Below are 27468 nucleotides of genomic sequence, written 5' to 3'. Positions count from 1 at the left end.
AATGGACAAGAAGACAAGAAGTTCCTAATTTTGAAATATATACAAACAAAGAGTTTGGCAAATGATTATTGGTAAAGAGTCACATCTACTGTCTCTGATACCTGCTCTCTATTGGACTGGAGATCTGCTGCTGCTGCTGCTCACTAGAGCCAGTGTTGGGGAGAAAAGGAGAGTGGAAAAGTAGAGCTGTCACCGACCAGAAATGGGAGATGGAAGCATGTAAATATAATAATAACCACTGCAGCTAAAAAGAGTGTCTGACAAGCCCAGTTGTAAGTAAGCTATTAAGACTTGACTGTACACTGTGTTCGTGTTTTCCTCTGAAACAATAAGTTCTGTTGGAGCAGCCTTTCTATGCCTCTCTTTATCTCTCGCTAGCAAAGTTGACCCAGACAACAAAGTAAAGCTAGTTTTTGGATATGAGCCCGAAACGGAACCCAACGTATTAGCCAGAGGTCCTTTTACTACGGTTCGGAGCCGTGGACCTGTTTTATATAAGCGAGGAATAGTTTTCTATACGAGATCGCTGCAAAAAGTGCAGCCTTACCTAATGTCCACCTACTGTTACTCATTTATATTAAGATTTAAAAATCTAGTTGCTATTGGTATGGTGAGTAACCTTCAGTAATAGTAATAAATCACACAGCATAGTACAATCATGTAGTTGTAAAACAGCATAATAATATATTAAGTAATCCAAAGTATTCCGTTACGTTACTCAATGAGAGTAACGTAACGGAATACGTTACAAAATACATTTTGGGGCATGTATTCTGTAATCTGTAGTGGAATACATTTTAAAAGTAACTTTCCCAACACTGACTACAGCCAACATAGCGATACAATTAAATATATCAGTTCTGCTAATGGAAATACCAGTCTTCCTTGATTATAGTAGTCCTGACTCAAATGAAGAAGCAGGTAGTGAGGAAGCTGAGTGGGGTCTAAATAAAAGACACTCCAGTGGGAATCGTACGATCAACCAATTTGGGAGCTTAACCCATCAAGCAATTAAAGTCAGGTATCTTGGCCTTAATCTGCTTCAGTATTGAAGTACATGATGAATATGTGCTCCTTTGATGCTGTGGTTATTTTTCACTGAACCCTCTTTGTTACCAAGAAGCTATGTTTCATACCTTCATCAGCTGCAAAGTTCTCCTCCTTCTTATACGTCTCTTCCTTCTCTTTCTGTTGTGTGTTCTCCTCCCGACCGTTTGTCTGTCCGTCCTGTGTGAGTTCTGTCATTTCCTCTCTCTCCTCCTCCACACCTGTGTCTGTCTCCTCCACTTCATCTTCTACCTTGGCTCCTTCTGTTTTCTCTCCATCGCCCTCAGCCTCACTGCTTGCGTCACTCTCTGCACTAAAACCTTCATCTAGGGCTAGTTTCAGGGGGTGGGACTTCCTCTTGGAGGCAGGCCGTTCTGTTTCCTGTTCTTGTTCCTGCTCTGCCTCTGCTTCATCTAGACGGCGCTTTCTCGCTATTGGGCAACCCAGAATGCTTGTGATGGGGGAAAAGGAGAAGACAAGAAGAAAAGGGAGAGAACAAAATTAAGAAAATCAAGCTGGGTTATAAGTGAAACAACAACCTAACACGTCTAACAGAACCACAGCAGAAGGAGGCAGGATGTTTTTCTGACATGAAACAGGATGGAGCTGCTTTTTCCAGTATGAATCAACACGCCTGAGGGGGGCGCCATGCTAGCTGACTCAGATATCACAACCAATCTCAGCCAATTGAGTGGAACGTTTAATGAACAACTCGTATGGAGAGGCGGGCGGGCGATGCAGCAGAGGGTGAAATCCAATAAACTCCTTCTTACGCTCACCTGGGAGACGCTGAGGGAGTCTGAGGAATGATCTATAAACAAAGTGCATCTCAAAATTGCCTGCTGAACAAATACACATGTAAACAGATAGCTAATATCTGCCCCTCAATAAAGACGAGTCACAAGCCAGTGAGCTGCCCCAAGTCTCCCAGGATCTCCCAGGGCGAACGACACAGACGATGAATGGAGGGATGGGGAATGAGGCTGGAATAACACCTGAAGAAATCACATTTCACCACTGCCCACTGAAAGGTTTATTACTTAGGTTTAGATTTAGATGCTGTGGGAGTCTGGTATGTAACATAATGAATGTGCTCTATTTGCAATCTGATTCAGTAAGTATCTTTAAAAGTCATTCACATTGTCTCCATCTGCGATTTAAATAACAAAGAATCAAACTGGTGCTGAGGAACCCCAAAAGCTGTGCAGTTTACCATTTGGTTTTTCTATTTTTTCTATTTCTATCTTTATTTTACAAATAATCAGAAGGAATTATAAGGATAGCAATGAGTGGGAGAACTAGATTCATTTTATGACTGGGGGATGTAAAAGCAGGAAATGTGGACATGAAGCAGAAAAACGTATCCTCAATCAACTTCCCTCTAATCTGTGCTTTTTCTCTTGTCAAAAACACTTTTGTTGAACCTGATCTTGATTTCTGAACTCTCTGCTACATCCTTTTCCATTAGCACTGCAAAAGAGGACCATTTTGCTCATGACTTGACTTCAGTAACATCATACTATTAACACTACAAAACTAAAAGATGTAGCTTACCTCAGCTTAACAAACGTCTAGCCTGGCTGTGTCCAAAGACAAGTAATTAAGTTGATAAGAATCTTTAAAGCTCATTAATCAAGAAATCATTTGTTTGTCTGTAATGTGAATAGCACTGTTTTATGCCAGGAGATAGATTTTGGAATCTTGTTGTCACGGTGAGGACAAAAGTCTCCCAAGACCACTACTTTGAACTGTGGTTCCAAAGTGCTGTTTTGAAGAATTTGGGTGGATATAGCCATGGCTACCTATAGTTAGAACCTAGCTATTTCACTCAATTCTGTTCTTTATGCTTTTTAAATAATAATTTATTTTTTTTACATTTCATCTGTATTCTTTATGCTAAGCTAGAAATCCAGCTGCTGGCTTGAGCTTCATGATTAGCGCACAGATATAAAAGTAGTATTGATGTTCTCGTCTAACGCTCAGTATTACAGCGAGTAATGCCGAATAAAAGCACAAAGCAGATGATATGGGACAGAGAACAGAGAGGACAGACAAGACTGAGACAAAGGACAGAGAGACAGAGGGTGGGGTTTTAATCTGCCCTACCTTCTGTGTCGTGAGTATCTCCCACTGATATGGCCAGAGCCATTGCATCCAGGGGTGGGGCAGCTGGATGGGATGGATGGAGGTTAGAGATATGTTTAAGGCACGGGTGCATTTTAGTCCCTGTGCAGTAGCAATGATAAACACAAGCAGTAAATAAAAAAGAAAAGGTCAATTAAGACAAACAAAATAAAGTGAAGCACAGACATGCAATCTGAGCGCATGTGTCACACAAACGCACGTGTCCCCACTCTTCTACCAGACACACATAATGCATGAATGCAGGTGGCATCATGCAGGAGAAAACATAATATTCTCTGTCATACATCAACCCTGGCCTATATCCTGTTACTGTGAGAGATAAGGATCAGCCGAGGCCTGCTGTAATTTCCCCTGCTCTGCTCTCTTCACCAGTCATCATCATCAGTTCTTGCTCACTCTATTTTCTTTCTCTCTCCCTCCTTTGATTCAGGTTGCTATGACCCCTCAGGATGGCTCATTTCAATTCTCATTAACTTCCCCCAGCAATTGCCCTTTATTACTCCAATTATCCTTATTATTAATTTCACTTATTAAAAAATGCTGCATTTGCATTTTAAATCAGCCACTCTCTGGCCTCTTTTTTTTTTCTTAATGCCAAAACCTCAAGTATTTTTTTGGAGTGCTGAGTAGAGATGAATGCTCAGAGGTGAAGTGTGACAAAATGAGAGAGGATGAAAAAATCATTTGGAAGGAGGGCAAGGAAGGGCAATGACTGGCTTTTGTGGACCCTGAAAGCTGGTCCCTGAGTGGGAAACTATGGAGAGGAGCTAAGGGCGGGAGAAAAAACTAAATAATAGCCCTTCACAGTCCTCTCTTCTTGTGCTGCATCCTTTGATCAGACTGCAAAAAGATCGTACACCTTTTTCATTGGATGTACTGTATGTGTTCATAGGCTGCAAGAAATCAATAGCAGCCTGTTGGAGGCACTGACCACAAACTGAGAAGTGCTGATAATGAGTAATAGAAAAAGAATAATATACAGCGTCATCTAAAGACGCAGCGTTAGTGAGTGTATGAGTGCCAGGGTGGGGGAGATACGAGGTGGGGGTTTGGCGGGATATATAAAAGAACTTTATGAAAGGGATTTGCACAAAGATGAAGGTGTTTCCTTACCTCAGCTCTTGTCCTACAAGCTCAATAGGAACTGAAAGGGGGGGGGGGGTCATGGAGAGAGAGAACAAAGGTGAACAACTGTTCAGAACGCCGCGCTGCTAAAAGAAACTCAGATCAATAAATCACAAATGCATAGGAATCCCAGAAGGATTCCTCATAGAGGCTTAGACACACACACATGCCGAAAAATCCTAAAACACACCTACATGCTCCTGGCTTCACACATACACATCTAAATGTAAAACAAACAAGAGTAAAGCAAACATGCTGCATAAAAAAGACACACACACACAAACAGAAAGGCTAAATCAGCCAAACTGCACAGCACCGTTCAGAAAAAGTGACAGTTATATGCAGACTTCAGCAATAAAACATGATTAATTGTTACACTTTAGTTACCATAATTGGGGAAAAGAAATTAAAAGGAAAACTGCCTTCATCAGGAGAAAACAGCACTTCATTCAGGGCCAACTTATAGTAATTGCCTTCAAAACATAAATCAAGCTCTGCTCCCATAGAGCACGCGCACACTTGCCGGCTGTGGGCATCGATTGGGAGTTGAGCGATAGAACGAGTTTTTGGAGAAATATCCTATTTTCATTTGAAGCCAAAATGAAAAAACAATAGGATCCTGAAGAATTCAGTTTGGCCTCCAATATCACATGCATTAATCACATGTCAGAAATAGCCTGGGTATCAAGATACACTAAGAGCACTAAGACACATGCACACATGCATACACACACAAGTTTTTTTGTTTGTGTGTGTGTGCGTGCACGCATGCAACATCGTAGTTTCTCAGTCTTTCATCATGCAGTTGGAATGACTGGACGCCTTCTGAACGCCCTGTGAACTGTTGCTTTGCTGTCTTGTTTCTAAACATCAAACACACGTGCAAATGCAAACACACCAAGGAACTCACACATATCAATATGGATATTTACACATTCATTCAAGTGCACATTAAATTTACATGTGTTTGTACACATAAACACACTGGCTTTGCAAATGTGGACTAAAAAAATATGGAGTAGCAAGGGCTGTGGTTTTTGTGATATTCTAGGAGTTATGACTCAAAAGTAATGCATCGATATTACTGATCTGTTCAGTGGGCATTAGCACGTACACATAAAGCCACAAGGTTTCCTTTCATTGTTTGTGCCCTTAGAGAGAAGGGTCATACATTGGGTATGAGGGCTCAACTTGAATGGTTTATAATGAGGATGAAAATGATTATCAGATGTCGACATAACTGAACACCTATGGTAGGATTTGGAGCAATGTGTTAAGACAGACCTCTCCAACACCATTATTACAGCACCAAATATGTTTTGGGAGAACGGTGTTCATCCTTAAAGCAGAGTTGCAGAGACTTGAGGAATCAGTAAACACATACATGTACAGATTTACTTAGAGGAGCAAATTAGCCTTTGCTAATATTGGGGCAGACATTTCCACGTGTTACGTGTTACAGCCAATACTACAGAGAAGCTCTGATGTTGGAGAGCAGTGTGTGTACATACTGCTGAGTAAAGACACGCAGAGGCCTTTTTTTATTCACCGTCTTTGTCACTCATGTTTGTGTGTACAGACAAACATACATTCTGAGTCCACAAACCCACACGCTTGTCAAAAAGCAGAAAAGATGCTTGGCTGTGAAGGAGTGTTTGTAAATGTAACTGTTGCAGACTGGGCCTGAGTGACCGACACTCACCTCTGATTCCCTTGGACCGAGTGCGAGTTCGCTTATCGTCACCCTCTACGCTCATCTGTGAAGAAAAGGAGAAAGCACGAGCAGAGAGAGCAAAGAAGAGGAGAAGGAGAGGGGGAAAGAAACCATCAGAGGTAATTTCTCAATGCTCTCACTATTTTCCACCACACATCTACAGCTAATTGCACTTGTCTTCCTTCAAAACAACGACTATAATAACCCACGCTCAGGAAGTTCCCATTAAAACACACCAAAGGTAGCTCTGACACAAAGAGATGATCATATCTTTAATTCTCCTTTGCTCGCCCGACCTCACTCACTTAGTATGCTTTAAAAACCTTAAAACCCACTAGGGCCAACATCAGTCTCGTTTAGGCTACTATAAGGGTAGCATGGTGTAGAAAGAAAAAACAAACTTGGTTGTTCAAGCTACGTTTTAGCTCCCTCCCCACCCTCACCCCTCACACACCTCTTATCACTCCCCCTGTAATTTCCTGCATCTGAGTGGTGCTCATGATTGTAGTCTGTAGAGAGGCAACAGGCGGTGAACGCAGAGGGGCCATGGCCCCTGTAAGCAAAGGGACTGACAATCATAACTACGCTGAATATAATAATAAAGCAAAAACACACAGGCAGCCAGAAAGCCACTGTAATAACCCTTTTAAGAAGAGGACTTGTGTGTGTGTGTGTGTGTGTGTGTGTGTGTGTGTGTGTGTGTGTGTGTGTGTGTGTGTGTGTGTGTGTGTGTGTGTGTGTGCTGGGTCTGCCACTAACTCCTGGCTCAGCTTTTAAGGCACAAAGGAGCAGGTGTTAACCCTGCTACCTCACACACACGCACTGACCACACCTCCTCAGCATTACCTCTCCAAACTGAACACTGCTCCCAATGCACTAAAGCTATCAGATGCTTTTTAGACACAATGGAGCCATTAGCTTTGATTACTGGACTCTGGGTAGATTTTTTTTTTTTAATCGCAGGTCTACCCCTTTTTTTTCTCTCACTCTTCCTCCATCCTATGCTCGTCTACCACCCTTTTATCCCCCCGGTTGCCTGTACTCCCCTCTTCATGCCCAGCCACTTAGCTGCTTTGTTGCTTCTCTATAGTCAAGTTGGCAGAGCCACAGTGGGATTCAAACACGGGGTCCCTGTTTCTTGTAGTCTTTTTCTCCTCCTCTCTCTATTTGGCAATGTCCCTTTCCTGCTAATAGACTACTTATGAAAAGAAGGAGGGAAAGAGGGATGAGAGGAGGATGAAACACGCTGTTGTTGTTTTTGTTAAGGGCTTTTCTTTCCCCCTGTCTCCCGAAGAGGGTGCACTTCATTCATTAATGTTTAGTGTTTGGCCGGAGGTACAGGTGCAGGCACAGGCCCCTCCCTTCCTCTGAAAGCATCCACTGCCTTGCCTTGCCCTATGCTCCTCTCTCTCCCTCTCTTTCCCTCTCTTTCCCTCACACACACACATGCACCCACACACACACACACACACACACAAACTGTCTCTTGCCACTCTGGCTTCAGCTCTTTTGATCAAGCGCTTAGTGTAGAAGTCATGCAACAAACACCAGCTTTGTGCCCTGCCTGAAGGGAGCAGTTGACTCCTTCTGTGCTCCACTCTCAGTGCTGTGTGGGAAGAGGAGCGGATGAGTGTGCAGTAATGACTTCTCGGTCATGTGTGTATGCTCTTTTAGCCTACACAAGTGTGTGCCTGCCTGCATATAGCTCAAATCCATTTCCTTACACTCAATTGTCTGCACTTGTTAGAATGGAAATACAGACATGGAATATAAGAAATAGATTTGCAAGCTGCCTGTACTTCACTTGCATGTTTCGGAGTTGTTGTTTTTGGGGGGTTTTCCTCCTTCTCATTCTGTCTCAAAGAGAATACTGTTCATCTAACCCCACTAGATTTAGAAAAAATGTGGAATGGCTTGTCTAATTTGAAATATTAAGCACAAATTAATATTATCAATAGCAATGAATGTCAAATATTAAAACAGCTAAACAGCATGTGCTGAGAAACTGTAATAACCAGGTGAGCCCTCAAGCTTAAACATTAAAAACTTTAGCTCAGTATTTTAAATAAAAAAGTAAAAGTAATAGATAAGTGAATCTGAAAATGAATGTAAATATTAGGTAGAAGTAATGGCTAAAGAGATAAAATAGCTAAAAGTTAAGACATATAGTACGATACCTCAAAGAGAAAAGTGGTAGAGCAGAAATATATTTTGCTTATAATAACCAGCTTGTATACTTGTATGAACACAACTTTTTCTTGTTGGTATTTTAGATTTTATTACTGATACAGCATATAACCTTGTAATATTAACACCCATACCTATAATTTAATTAAATAGCTTTCCCAAAGCCCCAACTGTCAAACTAAAACTGTTTATTTATCCACACCCAAGTTTGCTAACATACATGACAAGAAATTGATTTGGCTTGAAAATTGACTGAAAAGATTAATCAGTCATCAAAACAGCTGCAGACCCCTTTTCCTTTGAACAACGAGGCTAATTGAAAAATCAATTCCTCGTTTCAGCTCTTATTGCTACTTTTACTTAACCAATATGATATGATTACTTTTTCTACCAGTGAAGCAGAGTGGCCAGACAGTTTGCAAGGCAGCGATTTGGAGAAAAAATAGAAGACATGAAACACAAAAAGAGCTTTCTAATAAATGTTTAACCTCTAAATCAATTTAGATTTTCAGTTACAAAAGGTAAAGTTATACTTAAATGTGATTAAGAGATTTAGTAGATGCATCAAAGAATCAAAGGCTAACATATGAAAACAGATCTATGTGATCCATGTTTTATGTGACTGGGTTTTACTGGAAAGGAAAGAAGATGTCTGTGAAGATACGATACAGAATATGTGCATATGAGACTGAACTACACATTCCTCCTTCATGAAAAGATGATATACTATTCTCTTACCCCTGTAGTTCTCCCCCCTCTTTTCTTTCCCTCCTCCCTATATTGATAGGCATTGGATGAATCAAAACCTGGACTGAAAAGGGCTCCCATTGCTTTCATGTTTGTGTAACCATAGCTACGCACATTTAAATAGGTAAGCACATCTGAGCTCTCCCCTCTTTCCTGTCCTTTTTCTCAATTCCAGCTCATTAAATTTGTATGAACACAAAGTCACTGCAAATGAATCCAGATGCAGCCAGGCAAGCATTCACCTGATTTTTATAATCATTTTCAAAAGGTCCTTTTTAAAGGTATGTTCAAAACTTGTCCTTTACCTTGCTTTCTTTTAATTAGACTCCTTGAACATTGCACCTATGTAGGTGGACCTACGCAGTACCAGCAATGTCTTATGCACAACAGAGAAAGGCAGAGAATGAAAAAGAAGGAGATAGTGTGTCAGGCTGTGAGTGTGCGGCAATATGCGCGCGTGTGAGATGTGGGGTTTAACTAGTATGAAATGATGAAATGTGGCAGCAGAAGAAGGAGAAAAGAAGAGGTGGAGGAAGAGGAGGAGGAAGGCTCTTCCCTACAGGCTGTGTTATACATTATCAATTATGTCCTTCTTTGTGTGCAGGAGGACCTCAGCTCAGCTCTGCATTCTGACAGCTCTATGTAAATGGCTGGCTGGGGGCAATGACTTCAGAGAGAAGGTCATCCTCTGTCCCCTGGTGCACATAAATGACTCTTTTATTCATTTTCAGGTTTACAAGAGTAGATGAGGAAAGGAGGGGGTTAAGGTGGGGGGTTGCGACACAGGGAGAGGAGTTGGAGGAAAGCGTTTGCAACTGACAGAGAAGACTGACATCTCCAAAAATCACCTGAAGCTGCCAATTAGAGGCGGGCCTACAGTTCCCTCTGCACGGCCTCCATGTTGGACCGTCGCACGTCGAGCCCCTTGACAGCTTCACTTTAATGATTCAGGGAGGAAGGAGCACGTGAGAAGACTGAGCATGTGTGACTGCATAATGGGTCAGCTGCTGTCAAAGGTTTGCCATTTACAGTGTGAGTCATCCTCGAGTGATTTCAAGGTTTGTAACTAAACATCTTTTCGGTGCTAATGCTCAGTCTGTTTCATCTATCTCTACTGCAAGTCAAAAAAGACAATAAGAAGGTATCATAAGTGGCAGAGGCCTCTTCACGTGATGTAGTGTTTGAAAGCAGCACATCTTTCTTCTCCTCCTCTCTGTCACTCCTTCAGTAGCAGAAATCAAACCAAATCAATAAAAGTCATCACTTTAGATGAACCCTTGCCATCAGGGGGGAAGCAAAACTACTTTTACTGGGCCCAGGGGGAAACAACCCCCGCTCCTCTCTCCTTCAAACTCTCTTCCATCTCGTTCCATCTAATTGTCGCTCTCATTTGCAGTGCAAAGAAAAAAACTAAAAGTTGGTCTTAATGATGAAAGTAGAATTCTTAGAATTATGACATTTTCTAGGTATTTCCCCTCAAAGACTAAAACCCAGTTAAGGTAAAAATTATTTCAAAAGCATCTTTTTCAAAAGAGCTTCCAAAGCAGAAAATTACTAGGAGCACAAAAAGGGGCTTTAAAGAGACTCGGGAGTTTTTCAAAAGGACAAAACGGCAGCAAGACAAAGTGCTGAGCTGCAGGAGCACCTGGGGTCAAAGCAAATGCAATATCAGTGACTAATGTCCCCTATAACTGATAACATGATCTTATTGAAGGCTTGTGTCAGCATTTCATAAGAAGAACATTATGCCAACAGTCAAACATGGTGGTGGTAGTATGATGCTGTGAGGCTGTTTTGCTGTTTCAGAACCGCTGTGATTTGCCATAATTGATAGAACCATGAATTCTGCTCTCTACCAGAAAATTCTAAAGTCTGCCCTGAAGCTCAAGTACACCTGACTTATGCAGTAGAGCAACAATCCAAAATACACAGCAAGTCCACCTCTGAATGGCTAAAAAAAAAAAAAGGTTAAGAGGTGGTCAAGTCAAGGTCTGGCCTTAAATCCAATTGAGATGCCTTGGCATCAAAGAAGAGCACTCCAAAATTTCTCCACAGTGGAGTGAAAGACAATTGCCAGTTAGCGCAGATGCTTGAGTGCAGTTTTTGCTGTCAAGGGTGGCCCAACCAGTTATTAGGTTTAGGGGAAATCGCTTTTCCACACAGCACCAGGAAGGTTTGAATAGCTTTCTTCCATTAATAAATGAAATCGGGATATAAAAACTGCGATTTGTATTCACTTGTTTGATGATCTAAAATATACGTGCAACAGAGAGAATAAGAAATCGGGAAGGGGGCTCTGAGCAAAATAAGCAATTAATAGCAACAGTTTTGCTTCACATGTGTGGGTCTGTGCTTTTCAGTCACACAGATAGATGCTGCTTTCAAACCAGGCTTTCTAGTTAATAACTTCAACCTCTCGTCCAAATTCATTTACCTCTGGCTCCAGGAAACTACGACTGCAGGTCCAAAACCCATCGGTGATGTCACAGTGGCTATCAGTTTCAAAATGTAAAAGTTTTAGTCCCTTCCTTGTTCAGAGTTGCTTTGAGAATGGGAGTCCTTGCCGGAATTTATTTGGGCTGTGTCTGAAAATCTCAGAGAGGACTGTCAGACTGTCGTTTTCAGAATGGAGAAACCTCCTTGAAAGGATGGCAAAGCAGGTCAGAGGTTTTAGACACGGCAGAGCAGGTTAAAGAGAAGAAAAGGGGTGTTGGTGGAAGGGAGCATTTTTCTCCTCTGCTGATAAGGCAGAATATGATGCACTTAAAAAAAGTATGAGCAGCTCAAGGACATCCTTTTGAGTTTCTTTTTTTATTGTGTTTCAATAGGAAAAAAACCCTGTGAAGTGAACTCAGCAGTAGCAGGAAAACGCTGAGCTGTGCCACGCTGAGCTTAACTAAGCTGAGTGGGGCCGAGGCAAAAGATGGGCAGGGCCAAGCGGGAGATTTGATGTGCTGTTTGATTCATGTTTTTTCTGTCCTGCATGGCTGTCTAAAATACCCTGCACCCTAAGACACACACACACACACACACACACACACACACACACACACACATACATATACACAACCTGCTTTATTGCCCTCTGCTCCATCTGCCTCCACCCTTTTTGACTTTCCCCTGCTGAGTTGGGGATTGGAGGGAAATGCCCAGGAAGCAGAATCAGATTGGAAAGGGGTGTGGGTGAGTGATGAAGCGGGTGGGGATGTACAAGGGGGGGCTGTGTTGTCACTCACCATGATTGGTCGATAGCTCTGCAGTCTCTGGGAGGCCTGACAGCGGCTGCTGGTCCTCTCGCCTCGTGTCCACCGCTGGTTCACCAGCTCGCCCCGAAACTCATTTTCTGTTGGTAGAAAAGGAAGAAACAAGAGCAAGAGGTGGGGCAAAAGAAAGGGATGGGTTAGGAGAGGGGACAGATTTGGGAGAAAGAAAAAGAAGGGAAAAAGAGAGAGAGTTGTCATGTGAAATCATCAGCGCCAGTAGATGGGCAGTGTGTGGTTAAAGGAAGAGAGAAGAGGGTGGGGGTTTTACTTTGAGGGAAGGTTGGGGCACTCAAGCGTGCTGCAGACGATCCTTTATTAACTAAAGGACAAGTATGTATGCATCTCGTGGGCGCACGCGCACATACACACACACACCGAGGCACAGTTAAGTGCCCCAGCTGGGATCCCTGTCAGTCTACTGTTAGAATCAATCAAATTTGTGCATTTTTATCAAGCTTTTCAGGGAGCGTATATATGAAGAAACGGGGTGGTGGTAGTGGTGATGGTGGTGGTGCTGGGGAGCAATGTCAGGGGAGAGAGGTTGAAGAATGGCTAGCATATAATGAATCGCACATAAATCAAACTGCTCTTCTTCCTCCCCCCCTCACTCTTTTTTCATCAAGGTAATAGCTCTTCAGTTTATCTTTGTGATGACGGCCTGAGACAAACACAGTATTACAAATCCCTTTGTGCTCATAGCGATGCCAGTGCAGGTGTTAAATACAAAACAGAGACGTAGTTTCAAGATCAGGTGGGGAAATAAAGTGTAGATTTTTCTTTTTTCTGGGAGTGCTCAAGGCTGAACTTTGCAACTCGTGTCGCTTCAGCTCTGTCTCTTTCTCCCACTCGGTTTTCAAGCACTGCTGAGCTGGTACAGTGAAATCTGATCCTTTTTGAGATAGACACACACATATATTTATGTATACATATATATATATAACCTTTAGCTTTCACCTTGGATACACAGAACACTCTGAAAGAGAAAGCGTCCTTCAGCTTAGACTGACTGTATGACCAGGCATTTGGGCCACTCTGTTGAAAATGTAAATGGAAGCTGCAGTGGTGCTTGAGAGCAATCATGCCCAGAACTCAGAATCTGTGGTGGGAATTCAAGATAGAATCTTTTTAAATAACTAATGCAGCTCTTTCAAATATCCTGCAGCAGTCTTCTGAGGCAACAAAACCTAAAGCTCTCTGAACAAATCCTCGGCCTTTGTTGACTACATCCATACCTTTTCATTTCTCTTAAGTTTTTTTATTCTTTATTTCCATGCTTGACTGTCCTGTGCGTGAACCCATGAGTGAGAGTGGCGCACTAAAAGCAGTGAGAGCAATGGTGGACGAGACAACAAAAGGCTGTGTGTCCGCATCCAAGGGGTCCTGAAGCAGACCCCTTGAACACCCCCTCCCCTTTCCCAACACACACACACACACCCTGACACACCAAAGCTCAGCCATTTACAAAATGCTTGTTTATCAACTTTCACCACCACCCCACCCCAGAGTGAAAAAGTGATTACAGCAGCAATACTTTAGGTCTGCATCTCTATCTCTGTCTCAGCTATCTCCACACAAACACATACACACATGCCTATTTTGCTTCCTCTCTGGTCTTTCTCCCTCCTTTTAAAGTGAAGTGAAGTGAGCATCCATCCTGTATTGTTAGTTTTGGGGCCAAGGAGCTGAGAGCCCTTCCTAAATGCCAAACATATAACAGCACTCTATTAGGACACATAGCCTGGGGCCGTGTGTCAGCAGCCCCCAGTTCACTCTGCTTAGTCCTGACCTCGTGCTGCAAACACACACACACAGAGAAAATACAGCTGGAACCAAAGCTGAAGCAATTCATCACAGAAAGAGGTGTCAGAATTAACCCTTCTTTGGCATCTTGTGCTAAATTTAGAACAACAAAAAAAAAGGAAATTAGAAAACTAATTTGAACCTTGCGTGCTCAGGATCTGCTCTCTCTGATTCTTTGATCACATGCTGCTCTTTCTCCACCTAAAAGACTCACAGCTCATTATTTTACAGCAAAAGTTGGAGGAGTATGAGACAATTAGCCATTCACCGGGGACGTTTGGTTAATCAGAAGTGAGACGGTAGGTGGGAGTGAATACAAAATGAATGGGTTTTTAGCTTGGGGTTTTTTTGTTATTGAGGGGCAAATTTGCCAGTTATCTGCACAGAAAGCAAATAAATGATAAGAATCAATACCTGATCCAAAAAAGAAAACCTTTTACCTGAAAACAAAGTTTAGGCTCAAGTAATACCATTACAGGACTGCGGCTTACTGTACTGGGACAATAGAGCAAAGAGGTCTAAATCCATAGTTAGATTAAATACCAGGGTGAACTGTCTGTAACAGCATTAGTGTGTGTACAGCGCTGGGGCCAGCTGTACACCCCTGGCCCCCTGTTAAGCAGGATTTAGAGACAACTTAGTGTGATTACAGCAAGCTGAGCAGACGGGAGCGAGAAATCAAAAGTTGTGCACCGGCGGGGTGGTTTCATGTTACTCTGTTGGTTTCTTTGTGTCAAAGCACAAAAGAAAGGAGAGTTTCCAGATTATGAGGCAGGTGTGAAAAGAAAATTTGTGATTTAAAGATCCTAGCTTAAAGGGCAAATTAAACAGGAAAGGTGACTATAAGAGGGGCAGCTTGCAAGATGCTACTATCAGTTTAGTGATGGGGATTGGATGGAAAGGCAACAGCACCATGGCAACCAGCTTTTAGGAGGGGGGAGCTCCCCTGAGGGTCACCTTGACCTCTGAGAAAATGACACAAACCGCTGCTTCTAAGACTAAACTGAGCCGCACACCTGAAAATCTGTACCTCTCCGTTTTCCAAACACTTCTCCAAGTTGCGTTCCTCTCTCGAAGAATCTGTGCACTTTTGTCTTGCTTTTTAAATTAATTTTCACTTTTCTTTTTTATTTATTTCCCATTTCAATGCAGGGCATGAAATTCATTATTTCCAGCCTTTCAGTTGAAATGCTTCCTCTCTACTGAAAGCCAGGGCCAACCCTGACCTTTGCTTGTATTGCTTAGATTTCTGATAGGCTTTGAATGACGAGGGTGCAATTTGGCCCCAGCTGCTCCTCCAGTGCGTTTATTGCACTCCCTCCTCCGGCACCTGCTGTCCTCACCATAGCCTATTCAACCCTTCATAAATAGCGAGGTTTCCTCCTATCACAGTAACTACAAACACACACACAGGAGCAGGTCATATCAGAGGCTGCTACACGCAGCTCTATACGCTGCTGTAGCAGCATAAGGCACCAATAACCTAATTCGGTAATCCCCCTCCAAAACTAGGCTACATTTCACTGGAAACGTAAACAGAAGAAAAACAATAGGTGTTTTATCTTTTCTGCCTAGGATGCATTACATGTGTGGCTCGGTATTTATTCTACATTAAGCCAAACAATAGTCCTGCGGATGCTTTTTCTATGCATTTAAATTAGCTTTAACCAACTCCAGAGGAAGATTGTAAAAACTATTTTAAAGCCGCAGATATTTAAAAGCAGCGGAGACATTCTGCCGTTTAAAGTCCGCGTTTCCAACGGCGAAAACCAGGAAGCAAAGTAACGCCGAAAGCTTTCCTGACGGGCAGCTCAAGTTTCTTCCACTCTCTTCTGAGGTTACTACTGCTACAGAGGAGTGGGGAGAAACTTAAAGAGCGGGTGACATAACACTCTGTGTATCACCATCATCGGCAGCCCCATCTCTTTCCTCCATCTTAGGACGCGGGTGCTTTGACAAGCCGCGAGGCGCACACATCACGCGGCCATCTAAGCAAGGCAAGAAGGTGGGGTGAGCAAGAGAAGGGAGTGGGGGTGTGAGGGATAAAAAACAAGAAAAAAACAACAACAGCACAGACGCACGGGCTCGCTTTCTGCACCGTGCCACAGTCCGAAAAGATCCAGTGAAACGTGCCACTCGAGGCTCCCCTCCCCGGCGTCTATTTTCAGTGCGCTTCTGAGGACTTTTTTTTTCATCTGCGCACTACTAAAGGCGGCTGACATTTGAAGAGAGCATCTCTGTTTTTTGCTGCAGAGGATCAAATGGTCAACCCCTCCCTCCATCCTTCCCTTTGCCTTTCTCTCTTTCTCGCAATCACACTCACTCCATCCATCCATCTGTCCACACACAAACACACGCAGGACTCCTGCTGCGCTACCTTTCTAATAATACAAACTCTGCACACATATCTCAATTTACTAGAAAGGGTGGGACGTGGTACAGTAAACGAGCAAATGTATTCCTGGAGACAGGAAGGTGAAACTAGAGGACGGAGCAAAGGATGGAGCATCGTACTGAGTGTGTCTTCTTCAAGCCCCACACTCTGATGATGAACTATTCGACACGGGCAGAGTGGCAGAGAAGTGCACGTATCAACTGAGGTTCCGAGAAAGCGCCATAGTTGGTTTATTCCCACTTATTACACGGCGCCGGTGTAAACACACGCAGCATGGAAGGGGCTAAAATATAGCTTCATCTCCATCCTGAGCGGAAAATACTAATAGCAGCTGACAACGTAAATAAATGGAAAAAAGAAGAAAAAAAATCAGGTCAAACTGTGGGGAGATCGCAGCTGTGGGTAAGTTTTAATCCACACCGGGGAATTAGGAAATATAAAAATGTGACATCAACACTAAACCGGTGCTAAATCGCGCTGTGGGGGGATGCTTTTAAATATCACACAGAATCAAAGTCACGCACAAAGGCTGGGTAATTCCAGGTGAATCATCACAGATCTAAACACTCAAAACATTTCTGATTACCTGTATCCGATAATATTTCCTCTGTGGTTTCGGAGCCGCGTTCTCGCTCTCTTTTCAGAGTTGCAGGCCAAGTAGTTTTCTTTAAAGAGACACGATATCCCGAGTAAAAGCGCTCTGTGTTTGTTTTTTTCTTGTAAAAAGCAATCGTCTATCCCGTTCCAAACGTCCAGATGTGATAAATAAGAAGAGCGAGCTGAAGGTTGCACCGGCCTCTCCTGCGCAGCGCATCGGCGCACGGCTCCGTATCCGGGCGTTAAGATGTTACTTGTTTGTAAGCAAAAAACATGGCTTCATTTGCCTTTGTCAGCGAGGAGGGGAGAAAAAACGTAATATTGACTTACCTTTCCCTCATGAGCCATTGTACCACCCCCTCCCTCCACCCTTCCCTTCCTCCCTCCATCCATCCCATCCCCTCTCAACTCCCCACCCGCCCCTTTCAACTCCTCCCTCCGCCCTTTGCCATGACATCACGGAAGCTGTAGTAAAACCTCCAGCATCAGATGGGCAGGGCTTGAAGTCCCCTCTTACTACACACTAACTCAATGGGCATATGTGCACACACACAAACACACACCCCTCCCTGACTTTCGTCCTTCCTCTCTCCTAAGCATCTCTCAAGCCAGCGAAACGTACAACTTTAAACCAGATTTGACTCTAACTGCGCGCCATTTCCGACATATGAAAATAAAGTTTCCATTTCTCCAAACATCCCATAAACACCATTATCAGCGTGTAATCGTTGGTGAAGCATCTCTACGCCTCTGGGCTCCAACACAATATTAGACACCAGAATTAGCTCATGTTTTATACATTTCACCCGCTGACAAGTTCTTGATGTCCCCCAAAAGCATTACTGTAATCCTTCACCACCCCCAACGCACCCCGGAAAGTGGTACCGTCCAATAATTCATTCAGGGGGACTTTTTTTTTTTTTTTTAGTCGAGGACCGTGAATTGATGTAGTAGCAGAGTCTGGATATGCGCGCAGCGCTGACAGCATCTGATAACTCCTCCGTATGGGAAGAAGTGGGTGGGGGTTAACGACATATAGGCAAAGAGGGGGATTATATGTCTCCCCCGAGCATAAAAAATATTTATGCTCAGGGGAGGCGACGAAAGGACTGAAGTGCGATATTGGTTTGAATAAAAAGAGAAGCAGGAGTTTACTAAGACAACTAATCACTCTCACTTCCTGATCTGCTCATCGTTTTTAGGCTGACCGCCGCAGCTCCGAACAACAAACAGCCGGTCTTAACAGAGCAACTTGGAGTCACTCCCAAATGTTGCTCACATCATGCTTTTTGCTTTGCCGTTTTGAAACCATTAGTGGAAATGACAACCATTCATTACAAGCCATTTGAGAATAGTCCCCACAAATGCCATCCTTTATCTGCTGTCTCCACGCCGCGCACGTAGGGAATATTCAAAAAGCCCAACCTTCAGCTTTCAGAAATTCTATTAAATTCTTATCTCTTTGCAGCAGGCTCTTTTTGTGAAATCCCATTGTTATGCATTGGAGCTGAAATCAATCACCGGCCGTGCACGCCGCCATCAGTATGATTTCAGACAGTGGTGTGCAGAAAGAGACACGCAGAGAGAGAGAAGGGATTCACAACAACGCCATCGACAACCCAATAAACAAAAGAGAGGGGGGGGGGGGATAGGAAATATCCCGGGCCATGATCCAGCACAGGGTGGACCGGTGTCGCAAAGTTGAGGCCTGTAGGTCAGGTGTGAACTAGAGACACACGGAGGGTTTCTGGCGGTAAAAGAGAAGAGAGAAAAGGCCTCAAATCTCAAATCACAATCGCTCGCTGCTATCAGCACTGCGGACAGCTCCAAAGTGCTGCTCCAGAGATTCTGTGCGTGTTCAGAACCGTGGACAGCTCTGGCAAACAATATCTACTACAGCTCATTGTTGAGGCAACAAAAGCGTTTGTCTGCCCACTGTTGACACTAACTATCTACCATCAGCTAACTTTAATGGCATCAAACAAATGTCCTATTTTTAAAATGATAATATTTCACCTTTAAAAATAGGGAATATTGCTCCATTTGTCCCAATAATCAATAACGTTGCTTCAAACTTGTCAGTTTTTCACATTTTATTTTAAAAGGTAAATCTTATGGTTTCAAGTAAAATCATTTTACACTAATAATATGAATGCTTACATGTAAACTTTATTCAATACTGTTGAACACACTGTCACAAGAGTACCAAGTGGGTGGGTTTTTGTTGTTGGTGTTTTTTTTTACTGTTGTGGCTTTTATTTTGAAGGATAAAACTTGAACCATATTTGCCTTCGTTATAAACTAATACAGACAAAACGGAATGCCAAATCTATGAAAATGAATATCCAAAACTAATGTTTATTCCATTTAAAGGTCTAAAAACTTTATCATATCACCACTGTATTTTATTTATTTTTTTGAACGGAAACGTTGACAAAATAAAGTACAATCATTTCATCCTTAATATAAACTGAAATAAACAAAGCAGAATGCAGCTTTTATAAGTCCAAGCTCTGAAAATTAAACTGTCTTTAATTTAAATATCTAATGACTCGTATTTATAGTCGATCTATTTACGTTTTTACGTTGAAAACATATATAAATATATATAAAACTATTTTCCATACTCACCCCAAACTGACCCCCCCCCCCCCCAAATAAATAAATAAATAAATAAAATAAATATCACTTTCATGAATGGACAGATCTAAACCTATTTAATGTATACGTTTGAAAACTTTACAATATCAAGCCATTCACTTGTTCTTGCCTTTTATTTTGAAGGGTAAGACACGGGTAAACTCACCTCATTCGGAAAGAAAAAGTAAAATACACCGTGTCACTTTGTATAAGCCTATGTTGGCACAGTTTAACATTTGTAATCGGTCGCCCCTTGTGGCTATTATTTTGAGAAATGAAAACTGAAAACAAAAACTTTCTTCTGAAGGCTGAGTGTGAGTAATCGAGCAGCCGGTGCACGAGCTGGGAAAACTTGTTCCTCTGTTGTTCTAAAGTCTGTCTGCAGATGCAGATGGCAGAGGCCTGCAGCACTATAGCTCTTGTATGGTGGCTATATTGTGCGGAGTGCAGGCAGCCAGTATAAATATTACATGGGGGCAGCAGCTGAGTGAGCGCTTAGGATGGGACCGGGGGAGGCCCCTATAGTCCCTCGACAGATGGAACAAGCCGACAGACTAAACACACACACACACTCCGAGAGAGAGAAAGAAAAAAAACCTTTTTAATAAGCCCGCAGCTTTGGCAGTGTCCCCATGGTACCGGGGCCACACGGTCCCCCAGGGACCAACTGTCCTTTGTCTGGCCAGTTTTTATCTGGAGGCTGGAGTTTATCTCTGCTGTGTGCTCAGAACTCAAGTTTACATTTCTTAAGTTTATTTCGAAATGCTTGCATGCGATGAGTTTGCCCCGTGAAGTTTTAAAGTTACAACTGGTGTAACCAGACATAGCTGTAAGCGTCTTTTAATTCAGTACAGCGATGGTCACAATGTCTCGAAAGGGATTTTTTTTTTAAAAATTTCTATTTATTTATTTCTTGGACGCTAACAGAGCTGCTGCAACTTTTTAAAACAAAGTTCCGGAGCGTGTCTGTTGACTGTCTGTTTATATCTGCGTCAGCACAATGATTCTAAAGAGAGATGGAGATGCCGAGGCACAAAGTTTAAACACCAAGTTTCAAAGTTGCTCCTCTACAGTTTAAAAAAGTGAGCGATACGAACCTAGAAAAGTGCGGCACAGCTTCATCTCTGCGGTGCTCCTTCTCTCGGTCCCTCTGAAAAGTCCCGCAGCGGCCGTCAAGTGCTGCTGGCAAGTTTACTTCAGCCTAACAAAGTTGCTCAAACTTTACTTCAACTTCCCGACGAAGTGACGAGGGGCGGTGACAGACCACTGACCGACACGCGCGGGAGCCAATAGGAAGGAGGGCTGCCCTCCTGCTGCCAAGAGCTGGAGCCTATCCCGCCCCTTCAGTGTCAGCTTTCAACAACAATAGCCCGAACAACAGCAACAAAGAGCATCTGCTGCGCCGGGCAACTTTTCACACTCACGCTCCCCCAGCGAGCTGACTGAATGCACATAAACTCTCATCTGCTTCATTTACATCAACCTGCACATGCTGCTGCACTGAAAACTTCCACAGACATCAAACATAGATTCAAACATGTTGCACAAAGAGCTTCGCGGGATTAGATCAAAAATATCTCACAAGTCCACCACAAACTCGTGGACAACTGCATGGACACGTAATGAAGCAGAACTGAGCTGCAGAATGATGAATCTAGCTGTAAACAAACATGGAATTAAAGCAAGGTATATTTTTTTCTACATTCTGCTTATGTTAGCAACATCTCTTTTCTTTTCTCTACTTTTTTTTTTAAAAAACATGATTGGTCAGTTTCCATCAGCCTCCCTCATCACGTGTGACCAAATGTACCAGATGTACAGCTAATTTAGGGAAGTTAGAGGAGCATTTTCACTGGAACTCCAGGCCTATTCAGAGCGTCTGTGTCTGGGACAGACAGACAGTTCCTCCCTCCCAATAGCAGATGGTCTGCCAGATAATGAGCTCTCCCATTGCTTGCTCCCATTACCCCCATCCCCATCTCTCCAAGATGTAATGGGGGTAAAGCAACCTCAACACATTCTACAGCCTTTTCATGTACATTTAATGTTCTGATTGCTTATTGCTATTGTTTGTTGAAGAGAGTTGCACATTGCCAAACAATATCCTCTCCTTTCATGGAGGCGTGTGCTTGTCTACACTTTAAAAATTTGTAGTGTTAATGTAAAACCAGCTCATCTCAGATTAGCCTCCCTTCATCCTCTACAGTTTAAATAAATTAATCACTGCTCACTAATAAATGCACTGAAACGAAACAAACTACACTAAACAAACTCTTAATCTAAATTAAATATTTTTTTAAACACAAATACACTATGTAGCTTACATATTGTATTTTTTTATATTGACAATATTTGTTGCTAAACTAAATTATAAAAAAAATAAACTAAACTAAAAATACTCCACTTAATTATTTTTCACAAGCCTGAGATAAAGCTGAACATTTTTACTCAATTGAAGTGAATTAAACTAAATTTCATTATCCTTAACTAGAGTATAAGCTTCGCTAGCAAATAACTATATGTTACTAGAGTAAGCTAAAAGACAAACTCAAGCAAAACCAAAAAAAAAACCCACATTTGCTTGACTCACTTCTAAACTTGAATGGTCACAATAAATAAACTAAACTACACTGAATTCAACTTTCCCTTTCTGTGTAAGCACAGTAGATGTAAGTGACTAAACCAAGCTAAACTACCTGTATACATTATTAGAAGAATCAATGCTGCTAAATTAAACAAAAATAAAAAGAACTTGGATGACTTGGAAAAACTTTTAAAATCCCCCCAAACTAAACTAAGCTGTGACAGCACAGTAAATTAACACAGTCTGACTACAGTCAAATTTCCAGTCTTCATCATAAAAAAGGAATTATTAGAACAAGTCAATAATTGTTTCACCAAGCTGGAAAATAGAAAATGAAAGACAAAATTAAAGAAAACAAAACTAAATTCACAAAACTCGCTCCTAGCCTGTTTGTACTGTAACAAATGTACCAAATCTGCACAAAATGCATTCCTATTGACCCAAAGAAAATTCCCTTAACTTGCTTCATAAAGCCTGAATTTTCAACACTGAAGACTAAAGATATTCAAATAAAATGTAACTGAATTAAAAAAACAAATAGACAAATCTGAACAGCTAACAACAACTGTGTACGCTAAACTCAACTCAACCTGTGTCAACCAAAACTAAACTCCAACAGATTAAATTAAATGAAGCTAAACTAAACATAACTGAAACAGCTGCTGCAAATGCCCTTAAACAGACTGTTGGAGGCTTATTTAAATGGGGTTGCAGAGGGACTGTAACCTGTTCCAGCTGACATAAGGTAAAAGGTGTGGTACAAGCTCTACATGCTGCCACAGGGCTTAAACTAAACTAAACTAAACTAAACTAAACTAAACTAAACTAAAAAATTACTTAAAACTAAGAAGTCCAACTAGATCAAATAAAACAAAATCAACTTAAACCGCTTATTTGAGCCCAAACTTTGATTACTGAACTAAACATTGAATGAAATGAAACTGACTAGATGAATTTTAGTTTTAGCCGTGCGCATCTGAGCTAAACTTACTTGAATGTGCATGGAAGTGTGGTTCTAAATGCTGTCAACAAATATCTGACCGACACAGCCTTTAACTGAAGCATAGTTTTCATGTTTATTCTTATCATCGAGTAAACAACAAAACTAACCATATCTAAACATTAAACTGAAACTAATGCTCCTAAAAAGTTGGATGTGGTTTTCTAGTTTACACATCTGCCCTCCACATCCCTTCACTCTCCATCTCTTTGCTTTTATGGCTCCAAAAAACGAAAGAAGCACATCTATAATGAATTCCCTGCATATTAAAGTGGCTTTTGGTGTGCGTGGACAAAGAACGTGTCGCCGTTAAGGAGGACTGCTGGGTTTCCACTAATGCCTCTGCAAGTTTTTTTTATCTGGCCATGCCAGACAGCCTCTTATATTCTTCCTAAGCACGGTGCTCTCATTAGCCCATTAACTTCACTATTCACCCCCCTTCACCCTTCTGTTCCACTACCCAGATAGGACTAAACACGCACAGACACACTCACGTACACACAGAGACACACACACACACACACACACACACACACACAAACACTACACATTCACAGGCATATGCAAACGCACACAAATGAATGCGAACACTCCTCCCCACACCATACCACCCCACCCCCAACCCTCTCTCCTCTCATTCTCTGCTCTGTATAACAAGCAGCTGAACTCTGACATAGCCTCCAGCTGTCCTAGAGACACCAGTGACAATAAAGTTTAAACAAATACACACAGAAACACACACAGGGACGAGCAAGAAACAGAACATTGTTGAGAAAATGACTCCCGTGAGTTAATTAATGGAAATTTCACTCCATCTTCATCATCATCGTTATTCAAAAGTCCTCTTAAATGTTCACTCCTACGCTTTCATTATCATTATTCAGCATCTCGATTTGGAACAACTTTGGGCTGCGCTGGTGGAAAGACGTAAGGGTCAGTGCTCCACTGGAAGGGAAAAAGTTTTTCTCTTTGATAAATGAGCAAATTTGTGTTTGAACTAACAAATGATGTGAACGTTGTGAATAATTTGTTAAGGAAAATAAAGAGCTTTATTTCTTTTTAAAAAAAATAGCAACTAGACGCATGCTCACTTTGACACAGAAACACATCCTGGTTTCGTGCACAGATGGACACCAGAGTCCACTGTTGTGACAACAATCAGATTCATAACATGACAACTTTATTTTTCTACATGCCCCCTCCCTCCAACCCCTCTCTTACTGTCATACCCCCAACCTTGCTTCTTCTTTCTCTCTAACATGCATGCATCTTTATCATACCCATATATGTCAGCTTTCATTAGATACAGATAAGCCACTAGTGCTTGGGTTTCTGAGAAATCCATGATTTTAAATGTCCACCCAGCAGTGTTTTGCTAAAGGACCGCTTCACTTTTTTCAGGCTGGTCTAAAATAATAACACACCCATACTGAAATATCTTCTGATAGACATGACTTCAAATTTTTTAATGAAATAAGAAGGCTGCAAATAATGAGTATTTGCATTGTTAATTAATCTGCAGATTAACTAAATAAAATCATCCAGTCAGATCTCTTCTGCTGCTTGTAGGAAAGCAAAGATTTGCTATCTTTCAGCTAAAACCATAACCCCCCACCCCTAAAAGCACTGAGAGAAAGGGTTAAGATGATGTTTGTCATGGAGAAGATCACAGCAGGACTTTATCTGAAAACAGAATTGCTGATGGAGAAATGGGCACTACATGTACAGGCTGTGCAAGAACTCCGCATCTAAAATGTAAAGACCCCCACTTTGTTTTGTTAAATGTTAAACAGACTGAGGGAAAATAAAGTAGAAATCCAAGGTGATGTCTTTGAAAGCAGGGTTTTGGTATTCTTCACAGCTTTGAAGACTGAACTATAGATCAATCAAAATAGTAAATATGTTTTGATTTCCCTTAATAGTTTCAGGTCTGCTTTAAGTAGTTTCCTTTTTGTGTTTCCCCATTATTTGTTCCTGCTGAGCAAAAGAAAAGCTGATACAAACAGAGAGCCATGTTACTTTTGCCTAAACTATCTCATGTATTTTTGGTGACATGAGGACTATGTCCAACATCACTTACAATGGAAGTGCGTATCATGACAGCTAAGCCTTAGCAATTCAACTGGTGGATAAAATCAAATCATAGTTGCCATTAGACTAGCGTATAGTGTAAAATCTTATAGACGTTAGACTGCTTCTGAATTTCCTTGTTTTTATGTATTGTGGATATGTGACAAAGTGATATAAATGCACAAACAGTCTTAAAATGTTCACATTTTGAAACAGAGTTAGCATTCCCATGGTTCTCAGGTGTAAGCAAGTAAAGTTTATTTATTAAACACATGTCACAGACAAACATTTAGAAAGCGCTGTACACAAAAAGAGTAAAATAAAAAAGACCATTATGTGCCATAATAGCCCATGATAAGATACAAGTCACAATATAATAAACTACATGAAGAGATGCTGCCAATTCCCAGCTCCATACATTTATTTTTTAACACTGTTTAGGTAACTTTGAATGAGCCGTAGCTCGGAACAATCCTTATTGCAGGCTTTCAGTTCAACCTCTGACTGGAACACTGTACCCCTCTCTGTAATCCACCTTACCTCTGATTGGCTGTCCCTCCTAATCGGAACATGTCAATAGCAGGTGGATGTAGACCACACACATATCATACAGATCCAAGAGTAAACACTGCCTGAAGACTGGATGTAGAGAGCCATCTGAAACCTGAACATCACTGACCTCATTATCTGAGAAACTGATGATATTTTATAAAGGAAATCCTGAGGAGAAACACTGAGGAGAAGGAGTCAAAGTACTCCCTGATTTCTTAAGAGTCTTGTGGCTGGTTGAAACCACAAGCATAGTTAAGTTCACTGTCGTCCTCGAAGCTTAACGGGTAAGTTTCGAGCATGGGTAAGCCAAGTGTTAGTGAGCATATCACAGATACATCTATATCTGTGTATATGCTCATTGACATTTACCATTTTTATTTTTTATTGTTTTAAACAAGACCTAATACAAAACAAATGATGCAGAGTGGCCCTCATTTGTGAAATGCAGTGCTGCGAATTGGAAACAACGTCAATTCAAATACTGTGTATGAATAATCATACATTTACATCACTGTTTCCTTTCATCCATCCATCTGCTTATCCAATCCACAACAATCTGTAAGAGGTCAGATGTTTGACATAGAATGACATATCTATATCAGACGTTTTGTGAGCTCTAGATGATAGCAAGTAACATCCATTTTAATCTACACCTCGAATGTGCACTTAGCTCTAAAACTGTGAACCACCATAATCAACTCATATGCAGTCAAAATATATGTTGTTGTAGCATGATGAAGACACAAGCTGCCTGTAGCTCTTCATTACTCACAGATTCCCCTTCTCCTTCCTCTGTCTTTTGTGGGAGTTATGAATTTGTAACAGGCGTGCACACACATACACTCAGAGTGAAAGGAAAAGGCCAAGAGACAGACAAAGTTGGGTCTGGATGCCACTTCTGATGACCGTCATCTCTAGAGACCCCTCCCCTGCGTACCCAACCCCATCCGCAGCCTGAGCCTCCCCATGGGGTGGGTGGGAGTGGGGGGCAGCTCTGCCAAAAGGCATCACGTCGTCCAGCTCCTCTGCGTCGTCTGCTCCTCTGTACCGCTCTGTCACGTTGCCTGTCACTTACACAAATCTACACTGCAGGACTTTTTCTCTTTTTCTCTGACTTGAATATGAATATCTTAAAGTGAGCTTGAGCCACAATGCAGCATCAGAGTTGTAAATAAGCCCTCCCCTTCCACCCCCCTCCTTGTCAATCCAGTGGTACAGACTAGCATCCCAGCACACTCCTCCCCCCTGCGTCCTACACTCTGTGCCCCCGCTGAGGTCGCCCGCCTGACCCCTTGTCACCATCCAAAGTCGATAAGTCAAATTCTTCCAGGCCTCTCCAGGCTGATTTCTTCACTTCGCTTTCTTCATCTGTAGTCACCGCACCTTCTCTCCACACTTGACCCCTCCCATCCTTTCATCCTCTCTCTACTCATGTCGACAACTGCTTCCATCTCCTCTTTTTCTCTCTCCAGCTTTCCATCTCTTATCTTTCCCTCCCTGTCTTTTAGCCCTCTCCATGTACAGTTTCTCACCCCCTCTCAGACCGGGCAGCAGCAGCGGCAGCAGGCTTGGCAAATATGCAGCCTGAGCAGCGGTAAATAC

The 27468-nt window shown here is 42.1% G+C and overlaps 1 protein-coding gene across 9 annotated transcripts in view; it reads right to left on the bottom strand.

The window, feature by feature from the left end:
• Positions 1 to 27468, bottom strand: part of myt1b (myelin transcription factor 1b) — a 139183-nt gene that overhangs the window by 20942 nt on the left and 90773 nt on the right. For 5 of the 9 annotated variants that reach the window (XM_085144861.1, XM_085144858.1, XM_085144862.1 and 2 more), the window contains exons 3-7: positions 12202 to 12308; positions 6020 to 6074; positions 4306 to 4336; positions 3154 to 3216; positions 1137 to 1498 (exon numbers count right to left, since the gene is read on the bottom strand). In XM_085144861.1, coding sequence (XP_085000987.1) covers positions 1137 to 1498; positions 3154 to 3216; positions 4306 to 4336; positions 6020 to 6074; positions 12202 to 12308 — 618 coding nt within the window. Of the gene's footprint in view, positions 1 to 1136; positions 1499 to 3153; positions 3217 to 4305; positions 4337 to 6019; positions 6075 to 12201; positions 12309 to 17009; positions 17154 to 17350; positions 17374 to 20757; positions 20967 to 27468 lie in introns of those variants that run through there. The other 4 variants (XM_085144863.1, XM_085144865.1, XM_085144866.1 and 1 more) reach the window with 4 other exon arrangements.

This window comes from Neolamprologus multifasciatus, chromosome 20, assembly GCF_963576455.1.
Source record: "Neolamprologus multifasciatus chromosome 20, fNeoMul1.2, whole genome shotgun sequence".
Classification (NCBI taxonomy): Eukaryota; Metazoa; Chordata; class Actinopteri; order Cichliformes; family Cichlidae; genus Neolamprologus; species Neolamprologus multifasciatus.
The sequence above is the reverse complement of the archived record's forward strand: the minus strand, read 5'-3'. Positions and strand labels throughout refer to the sequence as shown.